The sequence below is a fragment of the Tursiops truncatus genome, chromosome 10 (genome assembly GCF_011762595.2).
Source record: "Tursiops truncatus isolate mTurTru1 chromosome 10, mTurTru1.mat.Y, whole genome shotgun sequence".
Taxonomy (NCBI): domain Eukaryota; kingdom Metazoa; phylum Chordata; class Mammalia; order Artiodactyla; family Delphinidae; genus Tursiops; species Tursiops truncatus.
The window spans coordinates 31,471,914-31,484,419 of NC_047043.1; the positions used below are offsets into that span (position 1 = coordinate 31,471,914).

The window sequence follows — 12,506 nt, forward strand, 5'->3', positions numbered from 1 at the left end:
GCCACAGTCCCTGCCCCCAGTGAGCATGCAGTCTGGTGAGAGGGTTAAAATAAGTGATACAACCCCCCCTGCTTCCAGTCTCACCCCTCTCAACACACCCACCACAATGAACATTTTAAAACACAAATCTGACAGGGTAATATCTCTGTTTAAAACCCTTCACCGTGGTACTTCCCTGGCGGTCCAGTGATTAAGACTCCGCCTTGCAATGAAGGGGGTGCGGGTTCAATCCCTGGTCAGGGAGCTAGGATACCACATGCCTCGTGGCCAAAAAACCAAATCATAAAACAGAAGCAATATTGTAACAAATTCAATAGACTTTTTAAATGGTCCACATCAAAAGCAAACAAACAAAAAAACTCCTCACCAGCTCCCTCTGCTGGAGGGTGAAAGTCCAGCTCCCTAGCTTGGCCCATATGACCCTCCATATGACTCCTCTCCCCAAGCCTGTCTCTGACCCCTCCCCACCATGCCCCATTCCCTCCAGTACTCTGGGTGCGGTCCTGAAGGCAGCCCTGGCCTCCCTCCTATTCACCTGGTGCGTGCCCCAGCCACTCTGGAGACCAGCTCAAGAGTGAGAAACTCTTTCCCTCTTGCTCTCACCCATATGTGACCCCCACATTGTTGGTTCCTCCCTCATTTGATACTATGTAATCATTTCTATAAAAATATAAAATACCATAACTGTTTGCGGTTCCTGAGAGGTAAGTTTTGCAGCCATCTCATCACCATGGTCCCTCCAGCGACTCCACAGGGGAATACTCTGAGGTTTTTCCACAGCCAGAGAGAACAGCCAGTGAGGCCAACCCTGGGCATTGGCTGTGGTGCCTTCGTTTTCACAGTGGAGGGTTCTCTCCTGCCTTAACATGAGACGTAGCTAATAGTCACCTCTCTCTCTTTGCATTGGCTTCTAGGCAACTCAGATATAAATCTGAAGCCCCTTTCTACAGAGAGTAATTTGACATTAACTGTACCACCAGCTTCATCTTATTCCCTGCCTCCACCCCATATGGCAGCTCTCCTCTCTGATGTCATCAAGGAATGGTGGTGATAATGACCATGATGTTTGGAGGCTGGAAAAGCAAGGACAAGCAAGGTAGGAAATGCCAGGAGTCTAACCAGAGTACTGATCAGCTCTGAATCACCAGTCAAGAGCTGGTTTTGATTAAATTTTTAACCATCCCCATGCCCCTCCAACCTGGGAATCCAAACTTGGGCTCAGAGGCCAAGATAGAAGGAGACCCTCATTTATACCAGACTAGATGAGAAGGAGCCTTGTGCATGGGAAAAACAACTCCTTACTTGAAATTACACTAGAACTGTTGGAGGGTTTGGGAAAGAATAAGTTCCTGGGGTAAACAATTCCCTATTTGGGATTGCCTGCAATAGAGACTTCTTACACTTTAGTGTTTCTTACTCTTTTTCCTCTCTCTCCACTGAGTGACCTCCCTATCTTACTTGGGGCTTCACTGACCATTAATCATTGCTACAACCCAAGTAATCATTTCCTACATTGATGATGGTGGTGATGACAGAATCCATTGTAGTGGGAAATATGGTGATGGGATGGATGGTATACCAGTGATGGAGGTGGGCATACTGATGGCAGAAATGATGGTGACTGGAATAGGGATGAAGGGTATGGGGCTAGGGATAGTGGTAATAGTGATGTGGTTATGAGGGCAGTGGTGGTGATGATGGTGATAATGGTGGTGGTGGTCATGTTGAAGATATATAAGCTCCTGGAGAACAAGAATTTTGTCTCTCTTGTTAATCGTGTCATCAGAGCCTAGTAGTGGTGATGGTGATGGTGGTGGTGACTGCAGCTGATGGAGAAGGGTATCTGTGATTTGAGTGATAAGGGTGCTGGTAGTGGTGGGTAATAGAGTTAGAAGCAGGTAATGGAGATAGAGGTGGTGATTGTGGTAAAATTGATGGTGGTGACAATGGGTGATGTTACACTACTTCGGGCTTAATTGTACATGGGATGGAGAGGAATGCAGAAGATGCCACCTGGAACGGATGAAAATGTGCTTGTCTCATATTTCCCTCTGACTAATGGCCAAATTCCAATGACCATGCAGATTCTCCTCCCCCATCAGCACATCACCATGGGCAAGACTAGGCTCCTGCATCGGCTGAGGACTTAGAAGTTCATCTTGACCACCCTTCAGTCTTGGCTTGGTCTCAGCTCTTATCCTGGCCTTGACTCCTGAGTAGACAGTGGGAAAATCTCAGCAGGCCCCAGTGTATGACGATCAGAGACATGACACCCTCCACGTTCCCACTCTGGTCTCTTTTTTCCAGAGTGTCCCCCATGGACCTCTCTTTACTAACAAAGTCCCCTCCAGTGTCCTGGGTCTTTTGGCCCCTATCAAGCCCCTGATTGAGGAACCTTGCTCAAGCCACTCATTTCTCTGTGCCGCTGTCCTCAGAGCTCTCTTGGCCCTAGAACAGAAAAGACAGTCTTTCTGAGGGAGTGGAGAGAAGGTCAGCAGGGGGCTGGGCAGGTCCTCACCTGTGGAGCCAAGCTGTGAGGGAAGTGAGTGTGCCTCGCAGGTCTCAGGTTCCTGGGGGAGGAGGGCGGGCAGGGGTTCTCTGTAACCCTCTAAAGCTGTCCTCCTTGGCGTAGCCCACTCCTGCCACAGGCTTGGTCCTGCCCCCCCTCACTCCTCTCTCTACTCCCCGAATCACACCAGTGACCACCACACTGAACCACACATAGTCCTCACACCTCCACACCTTGCCCCCGCTGCTCTCTACGTGCCCAACTCCTGTTTCTCCTTCAAAATTCAGTCTAAGAGTCATATTCGTCGGAGGGCCTTCCTTCAAGTTTGCAGTCTGACCTGGGAGGCCCTACCTGAGCCTCAGGTATCAGCGCACATAGAGCCTCGTGTAAAGTGAAAGTTAATTTACAGCCACCTCCTAGAGGGCACACTCTGCCTTGTCTCAGTTCCTGGATGGTGTCCCATGTCTGGCATAGCTTCTGGTACATGTGGGGCTCAGAATTAGTTGAACGAATGAATGATTGAAGGAATTCTAAACAACAATGAATGAATAGTCCTTGGCATTCTTTCATTCATTCATAATAATAAAAGAAATTAAAAAATAGAACAAGATATTTTTCATCTACTTGATTATTCTGGGGATTTCTCCTAGAATTAGACGTAAGCAAAGATTGGAGCCAGGATGTTGATTTTGGCACTATTTGAAATAGTGAGAAGTTGGAAAGACTCTAATGAAAGCACAATGTGGAGCTGGTTAGATAGATGATAGAACATTCATGCCATGGACCATTACGTAGCCATTAAAAAGAACACGAGGATCCTCCTACATTGCTGGTGGGAAAGTAAAATGGTATAGCCCTTGTGGAAAAGTTTGGGAATTCCTCAACATATGAAACATAGAGTTACCATATGACCCAGCAATTCTACTTCTATATTCTACCTATATACTTAGAATATAGACCCAAGAGAAATGAAAACATATGCTCACACGAACACTCGTAAATGAATGTTCATAGCAGCATTATCCATAATAGCCAAAAGGTAGAAGCAACCCAAAGTCCATCAGTTGATGACTGGATAAACAAAATGTTGTCTATCCACACAACAGAATATCATTCAGCCCTGAAAAGGAATGAAGTACTGATAAAAAACTAAATATGATGAACCTTGGAAACATGCTGTGTAAAGAAGGCAGTCACAAGAGCCACATAGGGTGTGATTCCAGTGATATGAAATGTCCAAAACAGGCGAATCTATATAGAGCCAGAAAGTAGATTGCCTAGGGCTAGAGGGGTTGGGGGGAAATGGGAGTGACTGCTATAGGTATGGAGTTTCTTTCTGAGGTGATGGAAATGTTCTAAAATTGATTGTGATGATTGGTTGTACAACTCTATGATGTACTAAACACAAGGAAGATCTGTATTTGAAGACATTGCTGGGTGTAAAAATCATGTTTCCGAATAGTAGGTGTAACATGCTCCTCTATTTATAAGAAATATATGTGGAGAGAGTGCTATTATTATAAACATAAAAGAAGGTCTGAGATGGTGTACAGCAAGTGGGTCACAGGGGCCACCTGTAGATGGTCCCATCTGTGGGTGGGAGGCTTTCATGTCTGATTTTATATGCTTTTAGCACTTGCCTTTTTACTACAAATATGACCTGCTTTTGACATGTTTGAACAAGAAGGAAGGTAAAAGCACGTGGGGGCCCCACCGACAGCTAGTGAATCAGACCCTAGAGCCCCCTTGCATCGCGTCAAAAGAAAGGGGGGCCCAGGAAGTCACGGAGGGAAACAGGAGATGGTTACACAGGTTCTGGAATGTCAGAGCGGTGGTGGAGTGGTCTTCTCGGAGGGAGAGCAGGACATCAAAGCCTGGGCCCTTCTCTCTCTGATCTCAGACAGGGCTGGGAGCCTACCCTGGGACAGAAATTATTTACGTATTGCCTAGGTGAAAGATTCACACGTAGTGAACCTAGGGTCCAAAATGCAAGAAGTACAGCGAGTACACTACACGGCAGCCTCCCTCCCCCCAGCTCGCCTCCCAGAGCAGCCAGAGGCCTCTAACTCATCTGCCCAGCTGGACATTACACACACAGTTCTTTTACTGTACACAAAAAGCCGCCTCCTTCATGGTAGAGCTTCACAGTACCCCGCGATGTCACACGGGTGGCCATGTTCTACTAACAGGCCCCAATTAACGGACATTTAGATGACTTCTGAGCACTTGCTTTTACAGGTCTGCAGTCTCTTACCCAAACCATCGAAAATCTTTTAGAATCCAGAATATATTTATATTTAGAAAGGCAACTCGGTGCATATTCCATATATCATGAAACACCCTAGTAGGATCTAAGGCAGCGCCGTGCAAACACATGAATATTTCCACTGCAAACATGTATGGTAAATGGAATTAATAAAGACTATAAACGGTCTTGGCAGGTTTTGTTACCAAATGAGTTTATGCCAATCTAATGGGGAGACTCCCAAGTTTCAGAAACTTTTGGCTTTCGGAATTGCAGGTGAGGCTTTGCAGAGTTCAAAGAGTGCGGCCATGAATAACTTGGGACACATATAATTTTGCAAGTTTACAAGTATATCCATAGGATACATTTCTAGGAGTGGAGGCTCTGTTCATTTGTGATTTACATAGGTTTTGTTAGAATAATGACCATTTATCTTCCTTGCCTGTAAGCTGCTGTACTTTATGGTTTTCCAAACACTTGTATTTTTGTCTGTTAATTTGGGGGGCAATGAAAATTCTCCCTCCCTCCCTCTCTGCACAAAGCTAGACTTAGAGTCTCTGGGAGCCAGGGGAGCCAAGAGAGCCTGAGCTTTGCTGTCAGAGACAGCAGGACCATCCCCTTCCACCAGCGTAAGCCTGAGCAAATTTCCAGTATCCATCCTGAGCTTCCATATCCTTTTCTGTAGACAATCTGCCTCCATGACAGTCCCTCCCCACTTTCCCACCAACCTGCTCTCTTCTCTCCTGTCTACCCCCAGCCCCAGGGCCTGGGCTTTGCCCTCTCTCCCAAATGAAAAAGAGTCCAGGCCAACAGAAAGAAAGGTCCACAGGCTTTTTAATGGTGTGATGGCTACTTCCCTTCCGAGACCCGATCTAATCATGACAGGGGCTTCCAGGGGGTGGGGGTGGCGGGTGGACAGGTGCAAGGTGGGCAGAGGCCATGCAGTGACTAGGAGGGGTGGGGGAGGGTGTTACATTCTTTTTGGCATGTAAACATTCTTCAGTGGCTTCCCCAGGGAGAGGGCAAGGGCAACTCTCTGCCCCCTACCCCATGACCACCAGGGCTGGTCCCCGGAGCTGAGAAGACTGAGCAAGCCAGGCCCCTGCGAGGATCTGGGAAGGGGGCAGCCCACGTGTTTGGGGCCCGGCTCCTCGCCTGCACCTTCTTCGTGCACAGTGCGGCTGGGGAGGGGAGGCATGTTTTGGGGTGAGCAGACCTGCATCCGAGCCAGTGACACAGGCTGTGGTGATGAGGAAATGCTGGAGGGGTGTGGTGGTGGTGGTGTGACACTCTTTTATAGAGAAGGCGCTCAGGACTGGGAAGGCTTGGTGGCAGGGAATGGGTGCCCAAGGGGGAAGAAGCTGCAGCTGGGGGTGGGGGCACTGGAAGGTGTGGTTTCCTCTGCCCTGGATCCTTCTGAGGGAGAAGAGCAGAGTCAGTCCCCTAGCCCCCTCGCACACTCGCCCCTTCCTCTCCTCCCCCCACCTCAGTGACATTCAATGACGCAGAGGCCTGAGGTCAGTTGGGAGCCCTAGGGAGGTCCGGAATCCCAAAGGCAGACAGGGTTTTGTGTCTCTGCCCAGCTCCAGTGCTGGGTGAAGCGAGAGGGTGGGATGGGCCTGGGGCTCTCTCAGGCCGCCCCCTTTTCCCTCCCAACACCAAACCAGGGTGTTGTTGGTCCTGGGGCAGGGGTGAGGCTGGGGGCCCTACATTCACAGTTCGGTTGGTGGCAAGGAGCAGGCCCAGGACCTGGGCACCAGGGGTCATGCCCGGGTCCCCACCTGGCACGAGCTGATTGTCATTCGGAGAAGCTCTAGGTGGGAGGGAGTGGCCCTTCCTCCACCCCCTCTGCTGGATCCAGAGGGCAACAGAGGCCTTGGGAGGGTCTCGGGTTGACAAAGAGGGCTCTGTCCGGAGAGGTTTCCTGAGTGTTCTGGGAGCTTCTGCGTCAGCATTGGGTGAATCTCGAAGGCCATCCACCCTGGAGTCCTCCCCTGGGCTGGTCTGCAGAGAAACCACCACCTTGGCATAGAAGCAGCTGCCCAAGCTGCCGACTCTCCATCAGGGGCTTCAGCTGGCACCACCAGGCTTCTCTCGGGGCCAATTTCCTCACGGGCATCCTTCTAAGTGATGGTGGCTGGATGCTGCCAGATCACTGGGGCAGGCTGGGACCTTTCTTCCTCTTCCCTTGGTTGTCTTGCCTTGCTGTCTATGACCCAGGGAAGAACAGAGGGGCCAGGCCAGGGGACAGAGGCTGTGTGTGCTGAGGATGGAGAAGGCCTGCAGGGGACCTGTCCCAGATAGGCAGGGTTGGCTATCCCTCCTGCAGCCCCTTGGCCCAGATGTAGGCAGTTGAGGCTGATGATGAGTTGGGATGGACTATGCAGGAGCCAGACCCAGGAGGAGGCCCCGTATCCATTCACGGAGCAGCAGAGGCCTCACCCGCTGCAGGGACTGCTCAGCCACATGGGCTGGGATTAGGACAAGAGGGGACAGGCTGAAGGGTGAGCTGGAGGCGGAGGGGACTGGGGCTGGACCTATCACACAAGCATACAATCTGGAAGTTAAAAGGGCCTTTCTGCCTTGAGTCCAGGGGCCAGCTGTCTGTCTGCCTATTTCTGCTCTCTCTCCCACTGGGGGAGATGATGGTCTGATCCAGCCTACTCCCCACAGGCAGGAGGACAGGCATGGTGACCCAGCTAGAACTGAGTCCCTGAACCTCCAAAGGGCCAGTGCAGAGAAGATGATAACCAGCCGTTCTCCACCTCCACTGAATTCAGGAGAGAGAGAAGTTGGCTGAAACTGCAGTAGGCAAGATTGAGGTTAGATGGCAAGAAGGAATTCCTGATGGTGAGGGATCCTGAGCACTAGATCCGGGGACAAAGGGAAGGGGTGAAACCTTTTTTAAAGCCCCCCTCTAACTTCCCATTGGGAAACACTTGCCCAGGAAGGCAGCCCACACACACTTGATGGTTCCCACTGAGGTCCCACACAAACTAAGGGGGAGGGGGTCTTGGCACCCTAGAGGCGCAAGGGAGCACCCTTCCCCCATCACCTGTCCACTGCCTCCTACAGGGGTGTCCAGGATGACTGACTTTGGGGCAGGTCAGACCTGCCTCCTCACACCACAGTAGACCAATGGCTCCTAGGTCTCACCTCCCCAACCCCCATCTGGCAGCTGAGAAGAGCCCTTTCCAACCACCACAGCTCCCGGGAGATGTGAGATTAACCCCTAGTGGGAGGCTGGAGCCTCCACTTCTGGAATTTGAGGCTGCCTTTCCGAAAGGGTTGGGGCGTGTAGCTTTGGTTGGATGAGGGTCAGGAGGAGGGAAAGGCGCCGCAGGATGTGTAAGCAGAGTTCCCTGGGGGGGCTTGGAGAGCAGCAGAGGCCTGGTGGTTAGCAGGGCGTCCCCATTCGTGGAGTCCTTGGTGAAGAGTCGCTGAGCCTTCCCCGGGGCGTAGGGTGAGCCTGCCCCACCTGAAGGGCAGCAGGGGGAGGGGCGGAGACAGGGGAGGATGGGGAGGCGGACACTCCCGCCGCGGCGCCGCGTCCCCTTCCGCAGGGCCGGCGGGTGGGCGCGGCGTGTGCTGGCGCGCGTCCTCGCGGGTGCAGGCAGGAAGCTGGGGCCGCGGGTGGCGCGCGTCAGGCGCGTAAGGCTGTGCTGGGAGCTGTTCCAGTGTGGCCGGCTGCAGGTGGGGGGCCGGGGTGAGGGTGAGGGGCCACGGAGCGCCGCGCGCGTCATTATCTGGCCCCAGCCCGACCCTCCGCAACCCCCGCCCGGCCTTTGGTTGCGCGCTGAGTCTGGAGTTTCCCTCTGGGTCCTTTCTTGGGGGCCCCCGGGGAGGGGGTGCCTTCAGGCTGGGCCCGGGCCTGCGGGGCGCCCCGGGGTGGGGGGGCCCCCGGCCGGGCCTGGTGCGACGGGGAGGGGCTCTCTTTGCGGGACAGGGACCGGCTCCGGGGGGAGGCGCTGGGATGGTGCGCGGAGGAGGCGGGGAGGCCGGGACTGCGCGGGGCTGGGGGCCTGGTGCCGGCTTGGGCTCGCCCTGGGCCCGGGCCACGGCTCGCCCTGGGCCCGGGCCACGGCTGTTTGGGACGGAGGTCAGCAGCAATGGCCGTCCCTGGGGGCTTCTGCAGCTGGAGCCTGCGGGAGGTGCGGAGGGCAGAAGGCAAGAGACAAGAGGAGGGCAAAGAAACAAAAAGACATTTTCAGAATCTCTCTGGGCAATGAGCTCCAGAGTCCTGCATCCTCAGAGCTGGATGAAACTGAGGAGACCTTGGCACAGATGGATAAACTGAGGCATGGTGCCCCATCCTCCAGAACGGGACCTCTAAGGGCCACACACTCCCAGGCTGCTACCAAAAGAGCTTGCTCCAGGCTTTGTTTGATGTCTCTGTTTTATCTTTAAAATTCGCGTGGATTTTACATTCTACTCTATTATATACCCATGTTTATATTAATATGAATAATGTTTTCTCCCAGCTATTCTGGCCTTTATCCTTTGGCCTCAAATGCCCCATGGCACGCCAGAGGCTGTGTGTGCACCCCACTGGCCCCCATCAACCTTTTCCCAAGCCTGGCCTCCTTGGAACCCCTCCAGACACACTCACTGCAGCCACTCCCTTGAGCCCAGTGAGAGGGCTGGGACCTGAGTCAGAAGAGAGACTTAGTTGGGGAGGGGGTGGACAGGGGGTGTGGCTGAGGGTCCTTCCTGAATTATCAATGGCCCTTGGCTCCAGGGAAGCGTCTGCCGGTGGAGGCCTTCTGTAGTCACCCTCTGCCTGCCCTGGGACTAGCAGCAGTTTCTCACCTGCTGGTGATGGCTGTGTCAGATGCTGGGGCCGCACCTTGGGGTCTGTCAGGGGGCTGCTGGGCTGCGGCAGGCGTGGGCATGCGTATGCTGATGGGACGGGGGATCCGGCTCCGGGTGGCAGCTGCCCGCCCGGCTTTCCTGGGCACCGCGGGCTCAGAGGCAGGCGTGTCCTCCTCCGAGCCTGTGCCTGAGAGCGTCTCAGAGGCACGGCGCTGCTCCTCACTGGAAGAGGATGAGGCCCCAGAGGCCAGGCGCAGCAGTAGGCGGCCCTGCCTCTTCTCCATCACCAGCCGCGCCAGGTCCTGCTGTGGTCGCGCCCTCTTGCCCCACCGCTCTTTGGCCGACAGTGAGCCTGAGGGCTCCGAGCCTGTGTCCTCCTCAGACAGCAGGACAGGGATTCGGCTCCTGGGGCGAGGGCCTGGCCTGGCCTGGCGACTGGGGGAGATGGTGGCCAGTTTCTCGGGACCCGGCTCCAGCAGGGACGCTGGGGCTGGCCCATCGGCAAGGGCTGGGCCATTGGGCAGTGAGTCTGTGGTCACCTCCAAGGGGCTGCTCCCGGGGGGGGCGGACAGGACACAGCTCACCAGCCCTGATAGGGCAATGCCGTTCTCCAGGTACACGGAGGCCCCCTCCTCCACAGCCCTTCCATCAGAGGGCACCTCCAGGCCCAGCTCCCCCCCAGCGCTGAGCTCCTCAGACCGGGAGGCTTGTCCACCAGAAGACATGACATTGAGGTGGGTTTTCTCTGCAATGTGCACAAAGGTCCTCTCGACTTTGGTGAAGGGCGAGGAGGTGACTGCCACTCCCCCTGCCCCTATGGTCACTGCCCCAGCCCCCGGCCCTGTCCCGGTCCCAGGGGGCTTGGGCTCAGACTTGAGGACAGAGGACAGGGTGCCTGGCTCAGACACGTCCAGCTGGCTGCCAGTGGGCTGGGGCCGTTCGTGCTGAGGAGTGAGGGCAGCCAGAGTGCCCAGGTCAGGGTCGGGGGCCAGGTCGGCAGTGACAGGCGACTTCTTCATGTCGCCAGGGGAGACGAGCACCAGCGTTTTGGAGCCCTCCTCAGGCTCCAGGTCCCCGTCAGCCATGGAGGCTCGGCCCCTGGACTCTTTCTGATCATCGGCCAGCAGCGTGGACGGGGCGCCCTCCTGGCTCCGGTCCGTGCTCCTCTCGCTGCCCTCACTGCTGGAGCCACTGTGTGGCCCCAGCACCTCCCCCAGGGCCACTGCCTCCTCCTCCTCCTCTTCTTCCTCCTCCTCTTCCTCCTCCTCCTCCTCCTCCTCCTCCTCTTCTTCTTCCTCTTCTTCCTCCTCCTCCTCCTCCTCCTCCTCTTCCTCCTCCTCCTCCTCCTCTTCCTCCTTCCCATTCGTTTGAGGCTGAACAGGCGCCAGCGGGACCTGCGGGGTGGCAAGTAGCATGTGCGAGAAGTCCACCCTCCGGACCCTGTTGAGCAGCCGAGCCCGTTCGCGGTAATCGGAAAGATCCTTCTTGTAGTCCTGGTAGGGCAGGCTCAGGGGCACAGCTCGCGGGAGACCATTCACCTCAAACGGGGGCGCCACGGAGAACACCTGCAAGGGGCACACACAGGGACCCACTGAGGTCACCCCCCCATCCTGGGCCGGAGAAGGCCCGACTGCACTCCCAGGCTACGAGGCCCACGAGACTGTGAGTTCCACTAGAGCACATGCTGGGGCTGTTTTGCTCATCGCTCTGTCCCCAGGGCTTAGAATGGTCCCTGGCACCTAGTAAGTGCTCAATAAATCTCTGATGAATAACTGTGTTCATGCTCCAGGTCCCCTGAGGTCCCAGGCCTTGATCCTGGTGGCTTTTCTGTCTACCAGTCTTCCATTTACCCCCACTCTTCTGTATCCTATGTGTATCCTGAAACCCAGAGGCAGCTCTAGTTCAATCAACAGAAGAAAATGACAACTGCAAGCCATCATAGCCACCATGTAGGAAACCAGGTCCAGAGAGAGGCAGCAAGTGTCTGGGTCAGCCCTCACTGCCTCCTCACAGGGCACAGTTCCTCTGCAGCCAGGGAGCTGGCCACCAGGGCCACCAGAACCTGTCAGACAAGGGCAAAGTCCAGGCTGTCCTCCACCCCTTGAAGTGCAGGCTGGGCCCCTGGAGCTCCAGCCCCCTTCCCACCCCCTGACAGCCAGGAATTTTCCAGTCCTCTGTAGGTATGTGTTGAGTCCACACTTCCTCCAACAACTCACAGCCAGCCTGTGAAAGGCAGTTTCTTTTCACTTGATTAAGTTTTACCCTTTGAAGCTTTGTGCAGAGTTCTTGGCAATGTGATGGCATGTCCTTGGTTTTCTAGATTCTTGCCACATCTGCCCTTAGCCCCCTTCCTTCCAGACTCAAAAGGCCTGACCATCTCACCAGGACCTCAGCTGCTGTGTCTTCTCTAGCTCTGCCCTTGTCAATCACACACATCCCCAGGCACCCACAATGCACCAGGCCCCATTAGGGCGGACATGGCTTTGTTCCTGGTGGGATGGTACCGATGGTATCCAGCACTTCGTTAGCCTTTTGAACACACAGGGCCTCTGTTTTCCTAAACACAACCCAGGCAGACCAGAAGCCCTGGAGGGGCTCCAACACCTTCAGGTGCCATCCAGACTCTCAGGGAGTCCTGCCAGGCATTCCTCTTGAACATCTGTGTCTGCTGCCCTATGCCCCTGGGCACAGCCCTGTCCTGCCTCGTGGTTCCCCAGCCATCAGCCTTTTTCCATTCTGCATTGCCCATCCATTCTTTTTACAGCTGCCCAAGTGATCTTCCTGAAACTTAAATCTGATCCCATTTCTGTCTGCGTCAAACCTGCAGAAACCTATGGTGGGTCCCACAGTCCTCAGGAGACAGTTTCAGTCTTTGGCTTGGCACAAGAGCATCCCCACCCCCCCCACTTGTCCCCACCCCACCGCATGATCTGACTCCTA

General features: G+C 54.7%; 1 protein-coding gene across 1 annotated transcript in view; it reads right to left on the reverse strand.

Moving 5' to 3' along the window:
• Positions 1–8,171: 8,171 nt before the first annotated feature.
• Positions 8,172–12,506, reverse strand: part of TTBK1 (tau tubulin kinase 1) — a 35,917-nt gene continuing 31,582 nt past the window's right edge. The window contains exons 13-14 of the mRNA XM_033863682.2: positions 9,564–11,131; positions 8,172–8,896 (exon numbers count right to left, since the gene is read on the reverse strand). Of these exons, the coding sequence (XP_033719573.1) occupies positions 8,497–8,896; positions 9,564–11,131 (1,968 nt within the window). The 3' untranslated portion in view covers positions 8,172–8,496. The remainder of the gene's footprint in view (positions 8,897–9,563; positions 11,132–12,506) is intronic.